This window comes from Alligator mississippiensis, chromosome 3 (assembly GCF_030867095.1).
Source record: "Alligator mississippiensis isolate rAllMis1 chromosome 3, rAllMis1, whole genome shotgun sequence".
Lineage (NCBI taxonomy): Eukaryota > Metazoa > Chordata > Crocodylia > Alligatoridae > Alligator > Alligator mississippiensis.
Genome location: NC_081826.1, coordinates 272,203,514 through 272,231,203, shown reverse-complemented (window position 1 = coordinate 272,231,203; position 27,690 = coordinate 272,203,514). Strand labels below are relative to the sequence as shown.

The following is a 27,690-nucleotide window of genomic DNA, read 5'->3' as shown; positions in this document are numbered from 1 at the left end:
TCCCATACCATATCATACCTATGTAACTCTGAGATATCTTTAAGAGTTTATAAATTGAGCTTTGAGCTTTTTCTCTACACATCACACATCCCATTAGTTGACCCAAACATATGGAAATTTGACTCAAGTATTCATGCCTTTGACACATGCAATAAATTCGCACTTCTAGCCATACTTAGGAAAATGCCAGAAAAACAATGCAATTTTAGCATTTTTCTCTAAAACCCACTGAGCTCATTCTGTTGGTCTGTTTCAGTGTAAAAGGATATCTAAAAGCAGGGTCTGAACTCAGAGATCAGTCCAGTCATTATGTTTTATTATAAAATATTTTTACTTTCCTCCCCATTAAAGTAGTCTTAATATAAATTTTGTTATTGTTATAAAAAAGACATCCTACCTGCAAGCATTTCTTTCTTTTTGGAGTATATCTCATAAAGGAAAATAAGAGCTACTAATACAATAACTTCAGCAGCTATTGCAAAAAATGGTTTGAGTGGCACCATGTAGTTGAGAACTTTAAGATTCACTTCTCCATTGTTTTCTCCTAGTTTGAATACAGCTTGGCACACATATAATCCACCATCTTGCCCTGTGAGCTTCATAATCTTGAGATGGGTTTTGTTGGCAGGTGTTTTATCAATTATGTACTTCTCTGGCATCAGGGAATCATTAATAGGAACCTAATATAAAGACATTTAAAAATCATTAATGCAAAATTTAAAATATTAATGTAATTGTGTATGTTTTGAAAACTGAAAAGTCTGTATGCATCAGGGTCAAATAAGATCAAGTGATGTTTTTGTAGCATATTTTATTTAAATGTATAAACTCCAAAATCTGTGACAATTCCTGAGAGGTGTTGAATACTTGCTAATTAGACTGGGCCTAGTGAAGCACTTACTAGATTCAGTTAAAGTTTTGCTATTGATTTCACTGCCTGTCAGACCAAGAAGAAGTCACTGTAGATGTGCACTTTTGGGTAAAAACAGATGTTGCAGTTCTGAATGACCCAAGTCAAAACCTGGGAGCAGCATAGTCCTTTACATGCACAGCTTCTCCTTGGACAAAAAAGGCAAGAAATCAGATAAACTGCAATAATCCCAGAAAAAAGTGTTATCTTGGATAAAGTGTACTCAGTTTTAAAGTGGAAAAATGGGCTTGTACATCTGTAGGGGTGGAAACATAGGTCATCTGACCTCATTTGTGCTATCATAAAATTTATGGCAGCACAAATTGTGCTATCCTTTGTCATGCCACAGCAAAGGAAAAACTGTGGCCCAGCAAAAGGTAGTACTGTAATAGACTTTGCCGATTTATTGCAGCGGACATCTATTAGTTCTGTGGTGGGAGAGCATGGGCAGCCTGAGCTGCTCACACACTCCAACCACCCTGGACAGGTGCCTCCCAAGTCCCTAGACAACATGCCCAGTTTTCCCTGCTTACAGAGAAGCTCCAGGAATTCTTGGGGCACCTCTCCATAAGCAGGGAAGTTGGGCTTCTCCATGCACCCAGTCATCCCCTATGATCCCACAGAAGCAATCTGGGGAATGCTTACCTGCTCCTGGAATTGCCAGGAAAGGGTCTGGGTGAGCAGGGAAAGTGGGATTTTCCTTGTACAGCTGATTCACTTTATTCAGTGACATCTATTTCTAGCCTAGGTTTCCAGGATAAAAATCTTCATTTTGAGGGAAATCTGACATCTGTTTTTACCCCTACAGACCCAGGAGTGTCAAATTCATCTGGCCCTGTGGACCAGATGAGTGTTAAGTGGCCAACTCTCCAGTCTGGATTGGGCCCACAGACTGGCTACACATGCCAGATCCAGAGTGCATCCTGGACCAGCCACAGTGGGTGCTGCTGCAGTACAATCCTGGACTGGCTGAAACAGGCACTGCATACAAGGCTGATTCACCATGTGCCACATGCAATGTGTAGACCCACAGGCTGTACCAGGGGCTGGATGATATGGTTCTGCAGCTGCATCCAACCCACAGGTCATATCTTTGACACCCCTGTTCTAGGCTAATTAAATCAGAAAAAATAGCATGAGCTTTCATAAGCCATGGGCTTGCTTCATCAGATTCTGTGAAGGGACTGCAGGAAGTAGAATTTCTAAATAGAAATATCTATGCTTGGCCAGGCATTCAGCAGGTCATTGGGGAACAGGGTCAAAACAGAAAACTGGTGGCAGTCAAAAGTCACAGCAGTGTCTGACCAGTCCCATAGACTCAATATCTCTAACATACAGCATGGTCTGGAGCTGGCCAAGCCACAATCCACTGCCAGCATGTCCCTGCCCAGGGCTGCATCCACACATGCAGGCACATGCAGTTTGTGGCACAGACCTCTTTGTGATGCCACAAACTACTGGGAATTCCTAGTAGAAAAAAAACAAACCCTCCAGCAAAAAAAGCACCGCAGAGCATGCAAATAAAGTATGCACCAGGACAAATGCGGAGACAGGGCAGCAGGGCTGTCCAGGGCTGCCTGCTCCCCACTCTCAAGCACACTAGCCAACTGCAGAGTGGCTATGGCACAGTGCGTCTCAGCCTGGGGGCTTTGCAGCATGCCGAGACGGGAAAGCAGGCAGCCCTGGGTTGCCTGCTTCCCTGTCTTCACCTGCTCTAGTTGAGGTTCTGGCCTGCAGCTGACTGGGGCACAGCATGCCTCGAGACAGGGGAGCAGGCAGTCCACGGCTTCCTGCTCTCCCATCTCCACATGCCACTCCCTGGATGGCTAGGGCACAAAGCTGCCTTCCAGCTAGCCCTGCACTGAGACACCTTGTGCTCCAGGAAGCCCCCCCTGCAGCACATGGAGCCTGATCCTGGCAGCCTTGGGTTGGCAGGCTGACTCCACAGGTCCCCTGCTAGTCCAGACTGCCCCTGGGCTCCATGTCGTGCACAGAAATTTATTTCTATATGTTAATTGCACATGTGGACATAACCCAGAATTCAGGTATTCGCCTTCTCAGTTGAGTGCTCTAACCACGAGGCTGCACAGGTGAAATCAACCTTGAGAGATGTCTGCCTCTCCCCTGACCATTTGAATCAATTCCTGGGGATAACTGTGAAGTGTTGTGAAGTCTCAATTAGAGGCACCTAAAAGTGCCTTTTGGAATCCTGGTCTTCATAAAGTTTTCTCTAATGATCAGTAACCATAGCTTCAGTAATTTTACCATGTGTATGATTTTATATCAGCCATAACTAAAGACCAAGGTAGGACTTGTCAAAGTTGTAATGGGTTCAAGTACCATGAGTTAATTATACTTGGCAAGCAGGCTGCCATTTTGTAATCAGTTTTAATGCAATTGTTCTGCCTGTCCAACAAATGGAAATCTTACCTGGTGACTTCCATTAATTGTATACCAGATCCAAGTGATAGGAATATAGTTGCCACTTTCACATACCATGACAACGGAATCTCCTTCATAACTGACTATGGGCTTTTCTTTTCCTTTAATTTTAGGCACTAAGAATAAATAGAGAAAAATCATCAAGTGAGCACTAATGGACTTAGCTAAAACACAGAGAGCATCAAAGCATTTTTGTAACAGATCTATTCACTTTTCTGTTCTTCTATTAACTGGAAAACAATTAGATAGCAGATGGCTACTAATGCTTGATCTAATGAGTAGTTGTTTTTGGCTGATAGTCTATACACAGACTTTCCACTGAAGTTTACAGGAATCTCATTTGCAGAATGGCTGCAATTGCTAGCATCAGTACAGTAGTTACAGAAAAGTAGCTTTTAAAGCAAAACCCAAATTCTTGTTATTTTCCCCATACGCAGTTGAGAGTCATCCATATTTCAAATTGTTGTATTCTATAAAAATGCATAAACTTAATATAAAAATTCCTACAATCTCTAAAACTCTAAGATTTTTCACTTAAAGACCATAACACTGTAAAATAGTAATATTTAGTAAGCTGTGTGTGCTGATAAAACTTTTTTTTTGCAAAATAATATACAATGTATCTTGATTTAAAAAAAAAAAAATCAAGGACTGATATAAATGTTGTAGTTACAAATCTTTGACATCATGAAACCTTTGTCAATCTATATGAGCTCCAAGGTAAGTGTCTTGCTCTTTCTTGATTAGACAACCATACATTTTGAATATTTTCTGTTGCAAAGTTAAATAAATACATTTATTCCCAAAAAGGACTCAGGAAAGCTTATAAAACAAAAAATTACAGAAAAAGAAAAAACATTAAAGAAGAATCCCCTCCCCCCTCCAAATCCCAAAATTCAAAAGCAACCCAGTCCTCTTCTACTTCCCTGCCTCTGACTAAGGAGAGAGTTCCCCCCCCACAACCCAACCTCCCAACCTCATTTTCAACCCACGTTCAAAACCTCCATAAAAGAGCACCCACCCCATATTCTCTCAGCACCCCTCTCTATCCACTCCCACTCCCCAGCTGTACATAATATATTGTGTGCATTCAAACTTTCAGTCTACAAATTCACCTTGCAAGAGCTTGCATACTAGTAACATTTGACAATCTGGATGCTCCATAAGTATAGGAAATGGATATTAACATAACTTAATTGAATTAATATATGATAAAATACATTTCATAGACTTTTTCAATACTTGCTCAATCTACTAGACCATCCTTGATTTATCTGTAAAAGCTTAGTTTTTATTCATATAATTAGCAATGTACATCAATCCAGCCATGTCAACCTGGAGCCTCATTATTCAGTATATATTTATGGATTAATAAAAAGCATGTTATATCTTTACAAGAGCTTTTTTAAGTCAGAGTTCCTTTTTTACTACCCATTTCAATAAAAAGGGACAGCATCATTAAAACTATTGCCAATCCTATGCAATTTGGGGAAGAGGGCAAAAACAAAACAAAAAAGTTAATAAATTAGAGAAAGGTAAAGGAAGCAGCACAAATTTAATTATTTTACCAACAAGCCTCTTAAAACTGCTGTATTCTGCACTAAAGTGGGAAAAAGTTTGGCATACAGCTCAGTAATAAGATATGGCCCTAGATAGGACAGGTACAACTGCCACTAGCAGTCGCATGGACCATGGAAAGTATGTATACAGTACTTGCTGGTTTACATGGTGTCTATCTCTAGTCTCTACACATCCCTACATGTAGGGAAGGAGGTAAGGTGCCTCTCCCAAGCCATTGCAAGTTGGCCACTCAGAATAACAGATCACTGGAATACAGAAGCTACTACCCACCTGGCTCACCCTCGGAGCAAATTACTGAAAAAGGGAAGAGGACACGATGAGTTACCTCTTCCCCTATCATTGCTTTCTTGAACTAGTTTGCTGTACTGGATTAAAGCCCCAGATTGCCCGACATTTTATACATAGCCGCAAGGCAGCCTATATCTATTCAAGTTTATTATATGGATACCTGTTGCCAATATATATGCAGGGACACTCTGTACTAGATATTTCTTGAGCAACCTGTGAGCTTTTCTGTAAGACTCTCTATTCTTGTAGGCACCATGGGTGAGATCCTGGCTCCACTGAAGTCACTGTAAGTTTTGCTAGTGTGACTGTATTTCACCATATGGCTCCTTCACAAAATCCCAGCATTTGGGAACAAATGGATCCCTGTCGTGCAGTAACTCATTTGTAATCACACCCTGAGTCAGAGTCATACAGACTAGAAGGGACATGACTGGTTATCTAGTCCAACTTCTTGCACAGATGCAAAAGTGTCTATTCCAAACTACCGCAGATAACTATCTGGCTGCTTCTGGAAAAACTAATGAAGGAAATCCTACAATTTCCTTAGGCAGGGTGTTCCATTGTCCTATTGCTCTTAGGGCCTTGTTACACCTTACACTGTGAGCCATACAAGTGTTGATCACTAGCTCAAACTTGGAGCAGACACTTCAGTCAGCATGGACCTGAAGGACGGAAAGGTAAGAATTTCTGCCCCCTCCCCTCTCACTCTGGGCTTCCCCTCTGCCCCCACCCTCCACCCCTCACCCCACCTACTTGTAGCTGCTTGGCTGTCTGTCCCAGGGGATCAGTCAAGGAAGGGTCAACCTGCCTGCCCACCTGTCAGCAGCTGATCTTCTTGGGGCTGAGCTTGCCAAGAGAGGAGCAACAGCAGCAGTCCCAGCTGGGCAGACAGGTTAATCCATTCCTACCTGCTCCCCAGGGACAAATAGCGCAGGCAGCCACAAGTGGAGGGGTGGACAGGGATCTGGGGTGCTGGGGAGGGCAGGAGCACCAGTGGGCCTGATCTGGGGCAGCAAAGGAGGGGGGGCAGGTAGGGTGTTTACACTAAGGTGTAGCTTAGAGTGGTTACACCTTAGTGCAACACAGGCTGTATACACACGACCAGCGAGACTGCTCTGATGTGCAGGAATTCCTGCATGTAAGAACAGACTTGATTAATTAAGTCTGCCGTCCCTGCACTTCAAAATGGTGGCAGGGCTCTTGAACTAAAGCTTGTTGAATGAGCTTTAGTTAAAGTGCCCCCGTTGCCATTTTTAAGCGCAGGGAAGCTGATACACGAGACAGCAACGACACTTTAATTAGAGCCACTCTAATTAAAGCATCCCCCCAGCACGTGTAAAAATGCCCATAGATCAGCGATAATCCTGCCCTGGACTAGCAAAACTTTGAGCTGCATAATGAATACTTAAAACCAATTTCAGGTGTTAATGTGCAAACAATCTGGGAGTTAGAACTCCAGGAGTTTTTTCTGAGATATGATCTAAATCTGCTTTGCTGCATTTTAAGTCTATTTCTACATCTCCTGTCCTCTGGGAGACAGAGAACAAGCAAGAGAGAGCAATATTACCTGATCTTCTTTATGGAAGCCTTTCATACATTTGAAAACTGTTCTCAGGTCCCTTTCACCTCCTGATTTACAAATTAAACATACCTAGTTCCTTAAGTATTTCTTAATACAACTCACTTTCTTAACCTTTTGGACCTTCTCTTATTCCTCTGCATCCTTTTTAAAATGTAGTGCTTAAAACTGGACATAGTACTTCAGATCAGGCCAAACAGCATTGAGTAGAGTGGTACTACCACTAGATGCAATTCTTCTGTTAATGCAACCCAAAATTGTGTTTATCTTTTTTGTGACAGCATCACATTACACTCATGTTACATTCTGATCCACCATGCTACAGATCCTTAGCAGTGCTACTGCTAAGCCAGCATCTATACATGAGAATTAGGCTTTTCTTCCCTATGTGTAGAACTTTGTTGAATTTCATATTGCTGTCTATAGCTCAATTCTCCATTTTAGCAAGATCTCTTTTAATTTTTATCCAACTTCTGAAAATGTTTACAATTCCTTCCAGTTTTGTGTTGTCTACAAAATTGACCACCATACCTTTTATTTCTGTATCCAAGTAATGGACAAAAATGTTAAACCTGAATAGCCCCCTCTCTAACTCCACTTGAGACATCCTGCCAGTCTGGTATCAGTCCATTAATAGATCTCTTTACTTGTTACTCAACAAATTATCTGACCGTATCTGTTTGTAAACAGCTATACTAACAGATTAGTAATTTCTTGTTCCTTCAAAATTATTCTCATTACATTACTACTGGAAGATACAGAGCTTGCTCTTTCCCCCTTTCCTGAATATTGGCATCATTCTGAGAGGATGTCAAGACAGCTTTTATGGCATCAGAAGTGGCAGCATTCAGCTATTCTAAAGCAATTCTCCCATCTCATAGTAATAAATCAACTAGTCCCTATTCATTGTGTTCTGACAGAGATGACTTCTGTGTTGATTAAGTCTTCTTAGTGCTAAGACAGTAGCTATTTTATACTTTCTGAAGGATAAGACTTCCTCTGACCTATTTAAAACAGACTAGAGTACACATTCCGTTAAATCTTATCCAGGTGCTGGTAAGGAAAAGTAGGTTGACATTTTTTGATGTGGAAAGACAGTCTAAATAAAACAATATACTCCTTTCTTTTCCCTTTTTTTGCCCCTCAACACAGAAATAAGTGCAGTTAGCGGTCTTCTCTCTAGTGGCTGGAAGTTTGAAAGCAGATGTCAATGCTGCTATTAAAGACTTTGTAACAAGAGGGATAAAGTTCCAGCTTCTCTCTCAAAGTTATGTGACTAGATATCCTGCTGAGATAAATCAGCATTAGCTCCACTCACTACAATAGTACTGAGCTAGTATACTTCAGCTGCAAACTTAGCTTACTAACTGCAATTCCTATAAGGCTCATAGTATTTTTAGGGCATATAACCAGGTAGATATATTGTATTGTTCACTGATTCTATTGGTTTTCTTGACAGATCAATGAACACCAAAAACTTTTCTGTATGTTTTGAGTTCTCTTTAACTATCACTGTTCTTACACTTTTGTATTTTGCTACCTTATTGTTTTACGTGATGCCAGAAGTAAGGGATAGCATTTTCTTTGTTGGAAATTCTACAATATTTTACATTAGTTTCAATTGTTTTAAGGTTGGTTGAATTTTACCTGCCAGTATTTAGGGTACGTTCTAATTCCTAACATATCCAAACGGCATGTTTTTAACACACACGTATTCTGTACAGATATATAAGACAATGTACATATTTATTCTGAATTAAATAACTCTTTTTTAATTGCCCATTTTCATCCATATCTGAATTTGTTATCTAAAACCTGGTTCAAGTATTTATGTCACTGTTGATTCTCCTGTGAATGTCAATTAAGTCTTGTTGGTCTGAATCTGCAAATGTGACTAGCAATTTTACTGTTTCAGGTTTTGGCACTAATGAGTAACTAATAACACTAAAAAGCCTGATTTCAGAAAGGAATGAGTACCCATTCACTAAAAAAAAAAAATCAAACCACATGAAGAGAAGCACGTAAAAATTGAGGCTTTTAAGATCATTAATCACTTTTTAAAAACCTAAAGTAGCCTTTTACCACGAATGCTCAAGTTGTGTGTTCAAGCGTGATCCTATTCCATAGCTGAAAAACAACTAACACAAAAAAAACCAAATAGGTCTTCTTTGTGCTCACTGCTTTTTTCTACTTTGTCTTTATGCTAAGATGATGACTCATTACAAAAATAGACAGGTTAATGTTTTTTCAAAGACTTATGCAAAGTGGTATAGGATCGTTCTTTTCTAGTAGAAGAAATAAGACCAGACCATTAGCTGTTATGATTTGAGGAAAGGAACTCACATTGTTTGATATTTTAATCTTTGCCCAAAACTTTTCTTTGCATGCCTCACAAGTGACAAATATGGATAACTGGTATTAATTCCCACTTACCTGCAGTGTTTTGGCTGGTACTGTTCAATCCAAATTCCACAGTTGGAAACCCTAAAAGTTATCCAACTAAGGTTTTTTCGTAACCATTATAAAATATGATCATAGGACTTCAGTGTTTATATGTCCTTAAACTGAAACAACCAGAGTTAATACAACTTGCCTTTTAAATGAAAGACAGCTTGCACTTCCTGTTCACCTTTCATAACACACATGTAACTTCCCATGTCTTTTTTCTCTCGGATCTGCAATCTGAAAAATTGTGAAATATTTTTTTATTCTACTTTTAGATACCAGGTACACTTATTCCTCATATTTTAGATACCAGATACTAAGATGAAAAAGAATTACTGAACAAAGTAAAATTTGCAGAAAGATGGGGGTTTGGGTTTTTAATATGGGGTAAAAGAAAAAGAATATACAAACCCTGTGAGAAAAAAATGTGAGTCCATGATAGCATCTTTCTTTTCATCTTTCTGTAATTCACTAACAGAGATTCAAAACTGAGTATCTTCCCAAAAGATGCGATGTAATTCATCCACAAATGGTTGGTTTAGGTGGCCATGTACTTAATGAAATGGATAGAGCTAGATTCCTTTTAAGTACACTTGAGCAACTAGGTGCATTTCTTTTCTGCTCTCCTTAAGTCCTAAAAATCAATTAATGCATCTACTTTTGTAAGACACTGGGCATGTCTATATGAGAGGCTAAACGAGCAGTAGAATTAATTCTAACGCACATTACTGCAATAGCGTAGCTTTTGCAGTGATTCACTAATGCGCAGCAAAATTAGTCTACTGCGCATTAGCATCACTTAAAGGCATGCACTGGTACTACTGCAAAGTAACGCCAGTTACTGCACATTTAGTTAGTACCTGTTATTACAAGAGCATTAACGTGCTGTAGGCATGGCACATTAAGTTTAGTACGTATAGACATGCCCACTGTCATCTTACCCTGAAGACTGAGTCACAAAAAGCAGCAAGGAGAACTCATCCACCTTTTATATTAACAGTTTTTCACATTAGAACAGAATTGCATTTAGGGGCTTACATCCACTTATGTGTCTAATGGGGGAACAGAATCTGTTCCATAGTCTTTACTATGCAGGAAGTCAGAGGAGATGAGCATAATGCTTCTGGACCATGTTAGGGAGCCCTGGAATGAAGCACAGCATGCCTATTTGTGTACATACTACATCCTAACACATATGTAAGGTAACCACCGGATGCATGCCAATATGCTTGCTATCTCTATCATACTGACTGGAAGGTGCCTAATGGCACTCTGAAGTGGTGAAGTGTATCCCTTTTGGAATATAGCATGTGCTGCACTACAGTGCCATAGTCTCTAGCATGGCCTAGATGAAGTCTAGATATGGCCAGTGAGTTTATGATATAATAAGAACTAGAAGCTAGACAAATTTAGACTGGGAAATCAAAAACAAACAACTAACTGTGAAGGAATCAAGAAATCCTAATTAGTAGTCCTGGTAAATGCTTCATAATTGTAGATTTTTAAATTAGAAAATAATGTTTTTCTTTCTAAAATATATATTCTAATTTTTCTCAAAAGAATGAATTCAGGAAAATTGTATAGCCTGTGTTATATAGGAGATCAGACTAAATTATGAGAATAGTCTCTTTTGGCTCTATACATTTTGAATCTAGAAAATTAAAAATGGCAATCCAGGGAGTTCATATCTAGAAACTTCTATATGCCTTTAAAACTTCCTACGTGTAACAGAGTTTAAATATATTTCAAATGTTTTTTTCTTTTTCTATCCATTATGCATTATTCATCTGCCTGTCTGCCCAAAAGGATTAGAACCATAGAAACGTTGATCTGGAATCATTGGGCATTTATACACATATTTTTGTCTGGTCTGTCATACCAGCAATCCAGCGCATCAGAGCAGACTTGATCTGGGGCACGGCACAGCCTGTGGTGCCAGGGAAGCATGTAGTTTGGGATGCCCACGCAACACGGGAGCCTGCGGCTGGGGAGCTGAGTGTGAGGCCAACATGCTTGCACTGCACATGCTGGTGAGGGGGAGGGGTGGGAAAAGCACCAGTCCAGTTTGCAGAGCAGGGGACCTGTGGCCCATGCTGGTGTGATCTGTGCAGCATGTGGCTCCCTCACAGGGCATGCAGCTCCCAGCCACTTAGAAGTTGGACAGCCCTGTTCTAACATATTCTTAAAAGTCTTCCCATAGAGGAGATTTCACAGCATCCCTAGATTGCCCATTGGGTTCTTCCATCTTAATGATTTTGCTAATAGCCAAACTAAATCCTCTTTTCTGCAAATTAGGCTGGTTTGGTTCTGTGCTTCTGTCAGTGAGTATGTAGAATGAATGATCACTGTCTTCCTTCCAGTAAGTGGATAAAGTGGGGGAGGGCAAAAAGCTTTTTCATCTCTTATCCCCGTGGTGGGAAGGAGAGTAGAGGGACAGAGTACACCAGTACACCTTGAGAGGACTGATCAGTAGCTGGAGTAGCAACTGGCTGAGAGAACTAACTCAGTCACCTGTTCCCTTTTCAGTTTCCTTTGCTTAGACCTGAGTTTACCAGCCTGAAGGAAGAGGGGATTTCATTTTCTAAAGAAAGAGGGGACAAAGAGAGGGCAGAGCTAATCTTAGCCCTTTACTTGATGCATGGCTTCCATATACCAGTTACAGGAACATATTAAACCTAACTGTACCTTATTCAGTGTGACCTTTTAAAAGTCTAAGCCTTTTATAACATAACAATTTTCTATTCAGTAAACTTTTGATCGGATATCCTGAAGTATGTGCGTCACAAAGCTGCCCATAGCTACCAAACAACACATGCATTTAATTGTATTCCTTCAAACATCAATCAAGAAGGCAGCTACTTACTTATACTGAGTACTCCAGACATTTTTGGTTTCATTACTGGTGACATTACTTTCAATTGTTTTAGTATCCTTCTTCCAAGTCTTTTCAATGGCTACCGCATGAGTAGATACACTGGCCACAGTACACGAAAGTTCAATGTTAGCTGGACTGTCTAATGTGATATTTTTTTCGATTAACGGAGAAGAAAATCCTATCAAAAGGAATAAAACAGATGAGAAATGATCTGAAAGAAACAACATGCTTCTTCATTTTAGGAAGGTTTTTTAAAGCATATTTTCCAATTAATGAGCCAATTTCTGTTTTTATTTTCACTGTTGTAAAACCTGAGAACTGCAGTGAAAATACCTTCTTGCTTTTATACTAGTAAAAGGCTGAGTATTTGGCCCATTGTTATTTATGTATATACTTTTTAATGTAGACAGAACTAGAGTGTTAAGCAACCATTTGTTTAACCAGTCAATTATTTAGCATAGGCGAATCCAAAATCATTCTACAGAAGGAAAAGCATAAAACCAGACAGCTAAATGTTAAGAGACATTGAATAAGGCTTTTGAAAGTGTCTAAGTGACAGATATACACAAGCCACAGAGTCAGGCTGTATTTTGTTTTCTGTTCTTCTAGACATGTCTACACATGCTATTAATGCACAGTAAAGTTACTATGCATTAAAAAAAGAGCAAAAGAGTAGTAAATTGACCCTGGGAAAAGGACATGTGCGCTGGCTTGGGAGCAAATTTGCTCCCAAGCAGAGCAGGTGAGACCAGGGGTGTTCCTGCCCCCCTGCCCCATTGCAGCAGCCAGGGAGAGCTCCAGGCTCACAGGATGCCAGCTGGGGGATGGCAGTGGGAGGGGGTAGAGATCAGGCCACGTGGGGGGATGGCCACATGACCAGGAGGGTCCTGATCCCCACACTACCGGGAGGCATCCCCGCCTAATCTACTGCATGGCAAAGCATCTCATGCAAACACACCCAGTGACCCCACTCCTTCAACACCAAGGTTTAAAGTTACCCCTTTAATTTAGTCTTTAGCCTGCTTGTTAGGATATTTTACTGGAAAAGGGGAAATGTGAGTTTGACCTTTCTTAACTTGGGGAGTCCCTAGAAACAGGGTGACATTTTGAAGAGCAGGATGCTGAATACATGAGACATTGCAGACACTTTAATTACAGCAACTCCCAAGAGCTCCTGCAATTAAAGCCTGCCCACACCCCAGGGCATGTTTAAGGATGCCCTATGGGAGTAAACTGGATCTGGCCCTGTAAGTCTAACTGTCTTTGAATTCAGCAGGAGTTAGACACCTAAATTATTTTGTGGATCTGGCCCTTGTTTTTTTTTTTATAAATCTATCCCATGGTCCTTCTGAGTTTAAAAAAAAATATATTGTTTGAAGCGACTGTATATTATCTTATTTAAGCTATCTTCAGTTCCATCTGCTCTTGCTATTCTATTCCCCTGAGCTATTCTTAATACTATAAACAACGAGAGAACATTTCTAGATGCATGTGTGTGTGGCTTTTGACCAGTTTCTTGGGTATACAAATGTGAATAGCCAAAAATAAGATTTTTATTGCAAATTGTCGTGGCCGGAGAAAAAAAATATGTGAATAATATGCCATTTAAGTCATATATAAAATAAATATAAAATAAACCTCTGGCTTCACACCCCCATGCAAAATGCTGACATTTCATTTCAGCCTTGGGCATTCCTGCTTTGCCTAATAGATACATCTGCTGTTGGTTGCCTGCCTGAAAATCCTAAAGGTTTATTTTCCACAGGAGCATATCATGCAGCATCCAGGATGGGTAAAAGGCATGGTGCACTGAGCACACTACACATCCTTTACCCTTCCTGAGAAGAAAGATGTTAGAAAGTAAGCCATAGGGCCCATCCAACTAGCCCTCTGCCCAAGAACGAATTTCATCCAATAGAAACTGAGACTCCTCAGTGCCTTACAGACTGGATGTTGGCAACTGCTTCTTACTTTAACTCATGGTAAGCTATTTTAACTCAGAATTCAGCCTCTATTGGTCCTATACATTTGTTTCAGCTCCCAAATTTGTAACAGAACTTTTCCCTCACATGATTCACTTGTGGCTCTCCTTGACACCTCCCAATGTACCAGGTTGTGCAAGATGCTGAGTTGCTGAGTACCTTCTGCCCTAAATTCCTCTCAGCTTCTCTAAGTGAATTCACTAGAACAGCATATTTTCCCCTCCTTAAATTGATTTATGGTTCTTACATTTTGTCATTCTGAGTTGATAAGACAAAGTGCTTATTGCACCTACTTGTATTTCTAATAAAATGTTTGGAGTCTCATTTTCTGCAGCATAACAGTTATTAGAACAGAATAACAATGAATAATGGGACAAGCTTACTCATCTCTTCTCTTTTACAAGATCTATGCTTTAGTATTTTTCTCCACTATAGTGCTATTGGTAAAGCTATGGATGAGATCTTTTACTGAGAAGTGACTGCACTTTAGGCACATACATATAGCAATATAAGGAAATTATTTGTAAACATACTAGAGGATGAAGAATGAATATATTTACCAGGTATGGATATGTTGTATGCCATCCATGTGAGATTAGTCTGTTGTGTGGTGTAACGTGGACCTATTAAAAAATAGAAAAGCTCAAATGGTATGTTCTTCTTTACAGATGCAATGCTGCTGCAGAGAGTTACTGCTGTACTGTAATGGGTTCTTTTAATACACGAATACAAACACCAGGGCCTGTCTAATATTAACAAAACAACTCCCCTTATCTAACTCAGTATCAACCAGGAGTCTGACCACAAGAAGGTGTCTGTGACAGTCATAAAGCTGATAGAAACTGAGGGCAAGTGAAACTTCTAAATTATGACAATTTAGGAAAAAAGATATTTAGCTTAAGTCAATGAGGCCTACATTTTGAACATGAGGTTTAGTGCAAGTTCTTTTAGGAAAAGAAGGAAGATGAGGAAATGAAGGGTATGGATAAATGATCTAATTGACAAAAGGTAACTGGAAGCAGGAACTTACTACAGAGCATATGACCCACAGTAAAGGTTCATATGCTTGCAGCGACCTTGCTGTGACTACAAACCTTAGCCTGATTCAGGGGTAAACTGTCTGATTACCAAGAAGCAGGATTTACCATGGAACAACTCATGTGCCTGAACTGTCTGTGTGCTTACAGTTACCGCTATAGGCTGGGCACAGACTGGCTAAGTAGCAGCTCTGCAGAAAAGGCCCTGGGAGTTACAGCAAACAGTAAGCTGAAAACGAGTCAACAGTGTGCCCTTGCTATGAAGAAGTCTAACAGCATACTGAGCTACATTAGTAGAAGCATTGCCAACAGATTGAGGGAAGTGATCTTCCCCCCTCTATTTAACACTGGTGATGCCACCCCTGGAGTACTGTGTCCACGTTGGGCCCCCCACTACAGAAAGGATGTAGACAAATTGGAGTGAGTCCAGCATAGGGCAATGAAAATGGTTTGGGGGCTGGGGCACATGATTTCTGAGGAGAGGCTGTGGGAACTGGGCTTATTTAGTTTGGAGATGAGAAGACTGAGAGAGATTTAATAGCAGCCTTCAACTACCTGAAGGGTGGTTTCAAAGAGGATGGCGCTAGACTGTTCTCAGTGGTGACAGATGACAGAAGAAGGAGAAAGGGTCTCAAGTTGCAGCAATAGAAGTTTAAGTTAGATATTAGGAAAAACCTTTTTCACAATAAGGGTAGTAAAACACTGGTTACCTAGATGTTACCTAGAGAGGTGGTGGAATCTCCATCCTTGGATGTTTTTAAGGCCTGGCTTAACAAAGCCTTGGCTGAGATGATCTAGTTGGGGATGGTCCTGTTTTGAGCACAGGGTTGGACTAGATGACCTCCTGAGGTCCCTTCCAACCTTAATTTTCTGTGATTCTATGAAGTGAAAGCTATCTTGTTTAAATCTGATTTCAAGTCTACTTCCTAAGACATTGAGAAGGTGAGCAACTTGCTTGTGAGGCATTCTTGTCTAACTGATAAAGCCTGGGTAAGCAGTTGCAACTATAGGACTGACTTCAGTGCAGCCAAGATTTCATTCATGGGTTCTGATTCTGATAATGACAAGGAGTTGTGGTGTGACTTTGGAAAAGCCATCTGAATATTCAGAATAAGAGTCCTGAAAGGTATGTACTACATTATATAAAATTTAGCAGACAAAAAGCTATCATGGCCATTTACTAAAAAAGGGATAATGGCAAACAGCTAAAAGTGTTTTTTTACCATCTGTCGATCTGTCATGCCCCCCTGATGTATTCTCAGAAAAACTCTCCCGAGTTTCCTGATGGACACCTTGAGTTGTTATAGCTTGACCTGGGGTAAAAAAAAAAAAAGTTTACAATTATATCTCCTTTCAGTTAAAAGGATTGGACAAATAAACATGAATTAGAAACTGGGTCTTGTTATGAAATAGATGAAAATGTGCACTGTATTTTTTCAGACAGCTGTGTGACTCAGTGCTCAGCTGCACTTACTGTGCAGAAGGATTACTTTCGGTCAGTTTCCCTTAGCACATACATGTTCCAATTGTCAGGGCTTGTTAGTGATGAAGCAGTAGTGTCAAATCTGCCTGGCCCCAGAGTACTGCAATCAAACTTCCAGTTTTGGTACTCAGGAGAGGAAGAGGTTTCTCTGTCACTTCCTCTCGGTGCCCCAAAGTGTGGAGAAATCCAGGGATAAGGTGGGGCCCTGGCTTTGACTCTCCCCGTACATTAGGTGACAGAACTGGCCAGCTGGGCTGTAGATGCATTCTCCCTCCCCAGGGTTCCCTCTGTGGTATCATGGTTCCATTAATTAACACAATCTTACCACCAATCAGTCACTAACCAAAAAACATGTTTGTGATCAAAAGCAAAGACAGTACAAGTTATGTGAAAATCTTGAAGCAGCTGTGATTATAGCAGAAACCAGGCTTTGCTAAACATCCAACACTATAGCAAAAAGAGGCAAGAGATTAACCTGACATTCAGAGTCAGTGAGCAGGGATATGTCCAGGCATAGCAAGGACATTGCCTTCACGTGCCTGTGGCAGAAGGCAATGTCAGAATACCTGTCAATTCCAGAAAACTCTTCCCAACAATGCCAGTTCTGTCCAAAAGAGATTGAGATTAGCCTCATGACATCTCATTAGCAGAAGAGCTGGATCTTTGTGCCAGTCACCTGAATTTTGGGCCCAACTTGTACTCTCTGTGCTGTCATATCTTACCTTCACACTTCAACCTGTTTAAGTCATCAGTGAATTTAAATGGAAGATGATGCTGACTGACAGAGAAGTTAGGAGACTAGTGGTTGTTGGCAGTAGGGAACTGTTGTTTCCATGTAGTTAATCAGTCTACTGGTCAAACAGCCAAATAGTCTTCTACAGCAGAGCACTCCAGAATATTGGTAGACCTCAATTCACTTGGGACAGACCAGACAGCTGATTACCTCTCCAAGCAGTAAAGACTGCATGCCATCACCTATGCCCAGAGTTGAGGGCTCCGGAGCCAGGCAAAGATAAATATATTGTGCTCCTGGTACTAGTGCCAAGACTGAAGATACGTCTGTGAATTGTCCAGCTGTGTCTTACATCTCCACAGGGCATCCTGAGACTGACCAATGGCTGTTATGGATCAGTAGATGCATCATCTGTATAGTAACTGAAATTCCCAAAATGATAAACTTAGAAAGCTCTAGTGCCAGACTCTGATCTCTCTGAAAGGCAGTCAAACAATTTATGGGGAGGTATGTGCTGTATCAAAATTGTCATATTGGTTTTGTTCTATGATTCATATGCAGATGAAAGAATGTAAATGAGATTGCCTGCTAGCTGGTGCCACTTCTGCGCTTGAGCTCAGGTGTATGGAACTAGCTGCCAATGTCTCTTCTAATTTCATAGGCTATGCTGAACAGCTTGTGATGGTGTAATGAACTAACACCAAGCTGATGATGGCATGAAGCCAGATAGCAGTGTTGTACATAAAGTTGAATAATTTGTCAGAAATCATTAGCTGCTTAATGAAGGCCAGTGGGCATTAATGGCCAAATGGTTCAATCAATGACTGATTTCCATAAGTAGAAGGCACAGTAGATTTGTACATTACAGACTAACTAAGGCAGAGTTGTATGGCATAAACTTTCATGAGCAGTGGCTTAATTCATCAAATACTGTGAAGGGACTGCAGGAAGCAGAGCTTCCAAACAGAAAGCAGTGATAAGAGTACAAAGTGTAGGGAAGGGAGGAAAAAGAAGGAGGTATTGCTGAAAGAGGCAAGGTGGGTACAAGAGATGAAAACAAAACAGTTATAAAAACTAATCCAGATAATAGGATAATAATTCATGCCCTGTTTAGACTTTACCTAACACAGTCTAGTCTGTGGGCAGTTTCTTGGTCCCAAATTTTCTGTTCAAGTTCATTTTTAAAGTGTTGCTGTCTAAGAACAGACACTCTGAAGTCAGCGATGCAATGTCCTGGGAGGTTAAAATGTGCTATGGCTTGTGTGTCTTTCTGGAATGGATGTCACCTTGGCATGCATTCATTCTTACATGTAGGGATCACCCCATCTGTCCAATGTAGACAGCAGCAAGCACTGAAAGCAGGTGACGGTGTATGTGACACTGGTAGAAGTGCAGGTGAATGAACCTTGGGTGTTATAATACATGTTATTTGATCCAAAGATGATTAAATGTGGTATCCGTTGATGAAAGGGTACAGCTGGCATCAGGGTCTGGAGCAAGGTCTGGCCTTGGTGAGAACAGGAGTTAGGTAGTCTGCTGCTGGAGTTGCTGTCTGAGGTTGGCAGGCTAGCCAGAACAGATTTGTCCTCCATGGCTACCTTAAGATGGTTGTCATTTTCCGGGAGGGGTTGTAAGTCATTGATATCTCAGGTGTTCAAGCTTGGGGCTATAGGTAACAGCCAAAGGAACTAGAATCATAGAAATTTTAGGTTGGAAGGGACCTCAGGAGGTCATCTAGTCCAACCCTCTGCTCAAAGCAGGACCATCCCCAATTAGATCATCCCAGCCAAGGCTTTCTCTAGCCAGATCTTAAAAACCTCCAAGCATGGAAAGTCCACAGTCTCTATGAGTAACCTATTCCAGTGTTTTACTACCCTCCTAGTGCCCAAAAGGGATTCTCTTGTTCTTGTCTCAAGGCTGGTATTGTAACTGGTTGGAGAAGGGCCTGAATCTGACACTGTTGATTTGAGTGGCTACAGTTTTAGAATTGTATTACAACTGTAGGAAACCCTACTCCAGATCCTTAAAGTTGGGCATCCTGGTCAATGGGATCAAAGTAGATACAGTTGTAATGCAGAGCTCAGCTGTAGATGGTGGATCCAGTGGTATACTTAGGATGAGAGCTGCTGGTATGGAGGTAGCTGTAGAAGTCTGTTGGTTTCCAATGTAATGTGGTGGTAATGTGGCGGTAATGTGGCCACAGAAAACGTTCATGGTGATGTGCAAAAAATGAATTTGCTAGGAAAACTATTCCAGAGTCAGTTTGATGGTGGGTGGAACTGTCAAAGTCCCGGGCAGCACAGGAACTTAGTTGGCACTATTTATCCTTCTAATCAATTGCAATTTTCTAGACAGTTTCATCCAGTATCCAAGCTAGGGTACTATACTGAATTTGTTATTTTGAGCACATCTGGTATGCTCCATGTGGCACAAGCAGAAAATGAGCTGTTAATTCTGAACATGGCCATTTCTTTCATTTATAATCAGTGTTTCTTCTAGATATGCCTGGATACAGAGTTCCTATGCTAGCGTTTGTTAACAGGGAAAAGTACAAGCCTTGTTTGAACAGCATCCCCATGCTACTTGCAATGTTAGGTTGCCTGCTTTTGAAATATACTTTAAAATATCTCTGGCTATGTGTAGCACTGGTTATGAGAGCAGCCATTTGCTGCTGTTTTGGTTACCAGCATGATTGTCATGATTTCACAGAAGTTTCGTCAATACCTCTCACTTTTTCAATGGATACATCTTGATCTAATTCCCCTTGATTTCAATAAAATTTTATTAGGTTTCCAGATAGTGCTTTTGAGACAACTTTGATAATCTGGGTGATAATATATGCTTTTATGGTTAAATGTGCATGGGAATACAGAGGATGGCAGGAAACTGCCTTTAGAAATTTCAATTTATGGTCCTTTGCAGAAATAAGTATTGTAGGAAAGTGCATTCTATTCTTTCTGCAACTCTAGAAGCATTCTTTCCTAATTTTCCAATGCAACCATAAAAGTATACCCAAAGTACAGCTTTATGAGTATAAAAGCATCAGATTCCAAACTATTCACCCAGCGTGAGATTTTAGTTATGTCTTCAGGTTAGTGCTTATAAAGGGAGCAATTCTGGTGCCTAACCACTGGGAAGCAGCAGATGTATTTTGCATTCATTATTTTAAGATCTTTAGTACTGTGCTGAATACATCACTTAAAATATAACCCTGGTTCTTACTGCCAATGATAGTATACTTCCCTCTTTCTTAGATCTACTTTATTTGGGTGGAAATAGTTTAGTATATAATAGAGCACACATTTTTAAAACAACTTCTTAACAATTACATAAGAATACTTAGTCAGATAAAGGGCTTGATTTTCTTCCAGCAGGATTTAAGCAACTGGAAACAATGGGAGTCGCTTGCATCATATTCCTTTAGGTTTCCATCTAAACTTAACCCTCCAGGGTCGAACAAAGAGTGGAACAATAGCCCTCTTCCTCTTATTTTACACCAAGATCATTTCACAGGATGGAGGGCAGGCTTATAGGTATTAAAAGTTTCCATGTAAATAGCAAAAATTGTACAAACATTTAATGATAACTAAGAGAAATGGTACTCAATTTTTCGGCCCTGCAGTCCAGATGAATGGCACAGGGCTGGTCAGGGGGCTAGATCAGGCCCCATACACCAGGATTGGGCCCTGCACCGTCTCCAGCTGGGCCCCACATCCCCTCGGCTGGCCCATGCTCCAGGATTGGGGCCTGGTCCCTGCATGCCCGCACCTGGTCCCATGTACCTGGATTGAGCCCTGGCACCCTGTGCTGGCTCTGCATAGTGGAATCGGGCCATGTACACAGAGACTGGGCCCTGGGGCTGCGCGCTGCCTCCTCCCAGCCTGTGCAGCGGGATCAGGCTGCACTACCCTATCCAGCCTGTGGACCTTCCCATGGGTCTGGAAATTTGGCAGCAGGGAAGCAGTGGCCAACTAGACCATCTTCTAGACAGGAATTCAACTTAAAGTCACAATAGATTTTAAAAAGACCTTTTAGAAAAGGACCCTTCTGAAATTAATAAACAATGTGCTGTTCTGATTCTGCCTCTTCAAATATCTTCTTAAATTTTATCAACAGAAAAAATAAGCAGTGGTCATCCAAGCACGACCCACGGTAAACTAAATTCCATTCTTTTCAAATTCAATAGAATTGTTTCATCTCCATGTGGTGTCTGTAGTTTAGGAACAAAGCAAGGCTAGCAAGCAAAACAAACTGCAGCTTCTAACAACAAATTGATTTTGCACTGCTAAGAAGACATTGGGTTAAAAACTACAAACTTTCCACTATAAACTAAGCCAGACAAATCTCCTTGTTCAAGTCCCTAAAAAGAAGGAGTGCAACCAGTAGAAGTGTCAGCAACTATCTCCATGTCGCTAAAAGCTGTAAAGTAGTGAGATGTTGTAGTGAGACCCTTCTAGACCTGCAAAAATTAAGGGTGAAGTTACACATTACACGTAGACCATACTAAATCTGTGGAATGTTAACTGGTGGTAAAGTTACAATGTGCTGTCAGCAGTTGCACAGTAAGGGGTTAATAGGTTAATATCGTTTCTTGCCTGCACAACTCTGACTTGCCACCAGAGGTCTGGTGAGCAAGGTTAAGAGCCAGGAAACCTGGGCCCTATCATTGCTTGGAGGTGGGGGAGAGGTGGCAGCTGGGAGCTGTGCATCCTGGGATGCAGAAGAACTACAAATTGCTCATTTTAACTCCGTGGAACAAACTGAAGTTACCCTGACGAAAGCTAGGTAGCATAGCCAGAGTTATGCCACTTCAGGCAAGGGTTAACCGTAAGAAGCTCAAAGGGCACAGTATCGGTTAAAAAGCTTCAACATGCAGACGCTTGTATTTTAAGTGGCTCTAGTATGGTGTAAGTAGAACATGCAACTTCACCCTTAAGAAAGAAAGGTAGGACTTTAAGAAAGTTTGTTAAATGTTGACCATTAGGATTACTGCCATTTTTTTTTAAAAAGAAAAGTGTGAAGATGGGAATAATAAAGCACAGAGAAGTTGAGCACCTTGCTTAAGGGCCAAGCCAGATATGAAAGGGGGTGTAATTCCGGCTACACTGAAACCAGAACAAAATACTGATGGAGTTTACATTGGGGAGCCAGTTTTGTACCTCAATTCTGAAAGCGACTTGCTGTGTGATTTTTAAACAATCCATTTAAATATTTGGTGCCTCAATTTCCCTTTCTGAAGGAAGAGAGTCCTGAAAAGAAAGTACTGTACTTTGTAAGATGTAGCTTATATATACTGTTGCAGCTATCTGATGAACCAAGTTATCTGAGAAAACAGGTTTCGGTGTTAAGCCTACTGAAGTACAAGATATTTTTTATTACCAGGTGTAGATACATTATGCTCCGTTGGTGTATTATTTAAAATATTCTGAGTTTGCTGACTGGTGCTTTGTGTTGTCGTAGTTGGACCTAAAAAAAAAGAAGAATTGAAAGATATTTGATTTCCTTTCCATTAAAATCATAGCATAGATAGAGATGAAATAAAAATTGGTTCTTCTAATAAATGACATAAAAATGTGGGTTTACTTTTTATCAACCAGCCGTGTGACTCAGCACACACAATTGCACTTACTTGCAGAATTACTTTCAGATGGTTTCTTTTCACATACCTATTACAATTGTCAAGGTGGGATGCAAGTGGTAAAGCAGTAGTGAGAGGTTTTCATGATAACTGTTATGGGACAGAGCTGTCTACTCCTGTACTTCAAACAGTAAGTAGGGACAGCACTCTCTTTTTCTCCCACCCACAATTCATTTCAGATAAGAGGCAGGAAAAATTCAGTTTTTATGCTCAGTGAGGAAAGGGCTATTCTTCTGGGAGTACAAAATTGATGCACCAAAGTGATGAAGAAAGGTTGGCAGGTGGTGAGCTCATAGCTTCTGCTCTCCCTATACAATGGTTACCAGAGATAGCCAGCAGTAACCATGTAGTAAGCATGCTACCTCTGAATACCTAAAGATATTAGGTGTCCCCATCTTCCAGACTCTCACTAAGGTGTTGTGGCTCTATAAATGTCACCTCATTCTTCAAATCGGTTAAAGCGATTAGTATATGACCACTGACCGAAAACATGTTTCTGATCAAAAGCAGAGAGTACAAAATATGAGAGAAACTTTGTGCTAGAAACCAGGCTTTACTAAATATCCAGGAATGTAGTAAGAGGAGGGTATAAAATGAACCTGCCACAGAGTCAGTGAGTAGGGAGAGTCAAGGCAGTGAGACTGTGAACCTTACTCATATGCCTTCAGCTAAAAGCAATATTAGGTCCCCTGCCAGTTCCACGAAGCTCTGCTGCCTTCTCAACAACACTGCTTCTGTCTAGCATGGACTGAGACTGATCTCTTATCCTATGTACCTCCAGCACTGGTTAGCAGGAACGTTCTGTGCCAGAGTCAGCTGGGTCCTTTCGTGGCTTGCACCATCTGTACTGACATGTCTGGCCTTCGCACTACCAATTTAGGTGGTTAATGAGCTATTATGTTCTGAGAAATTATGTTCACAGATGTGGTTAACGGCTGTGGTGGTTGCTGACAACAGTTACTGTTTTTCAGTTAATCAGTCTACCAGCCAAAAAAGACAGTAGACTATAGCCAAATAGTCTCCTTCAGCAACAGATTCTTAACAGTTGATAGACTCAAGCTACTTAGGGCAGACCAGTCAACTGACTTGCTGTTGATACAGGGTGCACACTGTGACTTATGCCCGGTGAAGGAAATTTTTAGACCAGGCAAAATGAGTATATTGTGTTCCCAGTGGTAATGCTATGGCAGCTGAGATGTCCATGGTCTGTTCTGTTGTGTTTGTGTGCCCAGAGAACAGGCTCAGAGGATGCTAAGGTTGTCACACATCATCTAACACTGTGTGTCAGCACAATGCATGCTGATGATAAATTTAGAAGGCTCCAGTGCCAGGCTACAGAGCAGTTCTGCTATATCTCCACAAGTCAGCCAGATGAGCTATGAGGCCGTCTGCATAGTAATAGATTTCTCATATTGACTTTGTTCCTCGATTCACATGCAGATGACAGAATACACGTGAGATCATCTTCTAGCTGGTACTGCTTCTGCATCTCAGTTCAGGTGCATGGAGCTTCTTTTCTCTTATGCTGTACTGAATAGCTCATAAAGGTAAAACTGTACTATCAACCTGACATTAATACATAAAGCTTGATTGCTGTGATGGACATAAGGTTGGTGTAGATAAATGATGTACCTCAAGTTGTCAGATATGTCAGGTGAAGATAGTTTAATTGAGGATTGATTTCCATTAATCAGCAAGATCCTAATGGCCAGACCGAATTCTCAGCTTCTTGATCTCTACTGAAACACTAAAGCAATGTAGTGACAGATGGTGAATTTCCACTCCTGTCTGTAAGTTGGTTATGGTTGTATATCACACAGAGGATTTGGAAAACAAAGGCAGTGTGCTTTCCAGCAGACCATGGGATTAGGTTTTTAGTTATTTGCTTGGACTCAGACAGGCATTTTAATCCCATGCACTTTAACACCAGAGCCATGGAAGCTTGGGATTCAGCTTGTTTTTATTTTTTTTCTTTTAATTTTTGAGAGAGAAGCTGAGGTGGGTCCACTCCACTAACTTTCATCAAGCAAAGACAATGCTGGGAGTGTATAATGGAAGCTAGTTGGGATAGTCATGTGATAGCATCACTACCCCTTGCAGGAAAAAAGTAAAGGAAGCCTAGAAGGAAAACACCTTCCCTTAATAGTTTTGGATAAATATTGCAATAGAGCATCCAGACCTAAAACTGCTGCAAACAGCCACTTTGATCACTACAGGAACTGCCTGGAATTGTTTCTGGCAACACAAGGTACTAACCACAGAGGGAGGTCATCTACATGTGGCTGCCCTGCTATCTTGTGACTGGCACCTAGACAGCTTTCTTATACACGTAGGTAGACTTAATGCTACAACAGATTTTAAACTCTTAAATAGATCTATTAGAAAAGGATTCCTAGTTGAAGGCAGAAGCTAGAGTGGTTTTAAAAGACTGTGAGAAGGACATTAAACTTGTATGTTCACAAAAAAAGTTATAAAGCCATGACATAAAATTTTACAAAAGAATCTCTGGAAGGAAGGACAGAAGCCCAAAGGAAGTACATGACAGTCACTCTGTACAGACTTATTTGAATAACCTTATAACAGTGAAGGTATTTGTGAAGACTTATATGCCCCTGCTCAGTTTTGGTCCAGGTTTTTCCTCACTTATTTCCTTATAATAATTAATATTTAAACATGTTAATAAACCAGATGTAATAGAAATAATACATTTGTTTATTTAGGTCATGACCTTGTATATGTAGTGCAAGGCACTCTGGAATAAAGAAGCCATGTGTTGCAGACTTAAGTAACATGAATTTTCCTTTCATTCCTGATCTACACAGTCCAGCAATACTGAATTCAAAAGAAAGATCAGGCTGTTCACATGTCTCTCAGAACAGGCTGGCCTCCCTTGACATTGTTGAAAACCATGTGTTGCTGAAGGAAGGATGCCTTGGGCCTAGTGTCCTTGTTAGTTGTTTAAACACTGAATTGAAAAGATATACTTCTTATGATATATAGGAATACTTACATATATCCACATATCATACAGAAGTACCCAGCAGTCACATTAGTTGATTATACAGTTTTCCCAATAACAACTTGCCAAGCCTGGCTCTTTCATAGAAGGGTATAAATAATGAACCATTTAAAAACAGTGCAGCGGTCAAATAACAACTCCTGGGTTTTTTTGTTTTGTTTTTGGTTTGGGGGGGGTTTTGGCATTACTTTTAATTTTCAAACCCATTAACTAATGAATCCTGGTGCGCCTGCAAGGCAAGAAACTCAGACTCACCAGTGGATTGTATCAGTAGGTGCAACCCCACACCCTGCATCAGGTGAAGAACTGATGAAGAGCAGCAAGACTGCCGAACTGGCAGGCAAAGGAGGCCTGGTCCGTGGGGGCAGCCCAGGGACAACTATTAAACCGTAAAGAGTGTCAGTGGTTCCTAGCAGAGAGTTTATTAAGAGGATGCAAGGAGGAGGGGTGCAAGAAGCAGTGACAGAGCCAAGACAGGGAGTGCGGTGCCAGCCCGGCAAGGGATGCACTAGCTGTTCGCTGAACAAGGACCCCAAACAAACCCCTCTTTAAGAAAAAAAAAAAAAAAAAATCAAGAAAACCGCTTCACCTTGGGCAGGGAAGGGAAGGTCAATGCCCCTGAGCCACGGCAGCCTTCAGGGCACGCGCAGCAGGTCTCCCCCCCCAATGATCCCCAAAGGCGACGGGACCTGTCGGATACCGCACCATCCAAGGGGAGCAGAGCAGAGCATCGCTCCTGGGCCCCGGGCTGGAGACCGCAGCAGCTGTTGGGCAGGATGTTTTACCTGAGAGCGCGTCCTCCGACAGGCACATTGCGGCCAGCGAGAGCAGCAGCAGCGGCAGCCGCAGGGCGCGCGTCCCGGAGCCGCAGCCGCGCATGGTGCCGGCCGGGAACCGCAGCAGCACTGCAGCGAGCCGCGCCGCGCCGCGCCGCGCCGCCCCGCGCCCCCGCCCGCTCCTGCGCAGCGCGGATGCGCGCCCGGAGCCGGAGCAGCCTCGCAAGGGGCAGAGGAAGCCGCCGCCACGGGACACGGGGCCGGAGGAGGGGGGGCCGGGGGCGGCTGGCTGTGCTGCTCTGTGCCCCCTCCACGGAGCCGGGGCCGCCGCAGGCACACAAGCCCTGGCCGCTGCTTTTCATCTGCCTTCAGCCACCTTGGCAGCTGGGTAGAGAAGAGCAGCCCCGGGGTGCGAGTGCAGGGCGGGGAGCCATGTGCTCAGGGCCCTGCTCGGCTGCCAGGCCCGGGACTGGGCTGGGCGGTTTGGTTAGGGCAGTCTCAGGCTCTCGACTAGCTATGGTCTGGGTATTTAAGCACCTGCTCGCCTGAACAGCTTAAGATGTTTGTCACCCGTGTCTTCTCCTTACAGTGTCAGCAAGGATGAATACACCTTTTTTGCATTCATATTATTTTCACATATGCAGACTAGCCAAGGCTCCTCTGACCAAGCCTTGCTGCTCTGTCAGTAAAGCTCTTAAAGAAGCGGGTTAGCACAGACTTGATTTAGTGACTGTCTTCATGAAGTATAACCCCTCTGTCCTCGCATCTTTCAGCACTACACCTGGCTTTGGCATTTCCTGCCTGGTGCAGAGGGCTGGACACGATGATCTTCCGAGGTCTGTTTTAGCCTTACAACCTCTGAATCTATGAATGCGTAAGAACTGGCTGTCAGTTTCAAGGAA

General features: G+C 41.6%; 1 protein-coding gene across 2 annotated transcripts in view; it reads right to left on the bottom strand.

Moving 5' to 3' along the window:
- Positions 1-26,929, bottom strand: part of EMB (embigin) — a 38,091-nt gene extending 11,162 nt beyond the window's left edge. For both annotated transcript variants that reach the window (XM_014594155.3, XM_019496121.2), the window contains exons 1-8: positions 26,798-26,929; positions 22,735-22,821; positions 16,363-16,452; positions 14,663-14,725; positions 12,109-12,298; positions 9,394-9,482; positions 3,341-3,468; positions 398-680 (exon numbers count right to left, since the gene is read on the bottom strand). In XM_014594155.3, the coding sequence (XP_014449641.2) occupies positions 398-680; positions 3,341-3,468; positions 9,394-9,482; positions 12,109-12,298; positions 14,663-14,725; positions 16,363-16,452; positions 22,735-22,821; positions 26,798-26,891 (1,024 nt within the window). In that variant the 5' untranslated portion in view covers positions 26,892-26,929. The remainder of the gene's footprint in view (positions 1-397; positions 681-3,340; positions 3,469-9,393; positions 9,483-12,108; positions 12,299-14,662; positions 14,726-16,362; positions 16,453-22,734; positions 22,822-26,797) is intronic.
- Between the last annotated feature and the right edge of the window lie 761 nt (positions 26,930-27,690).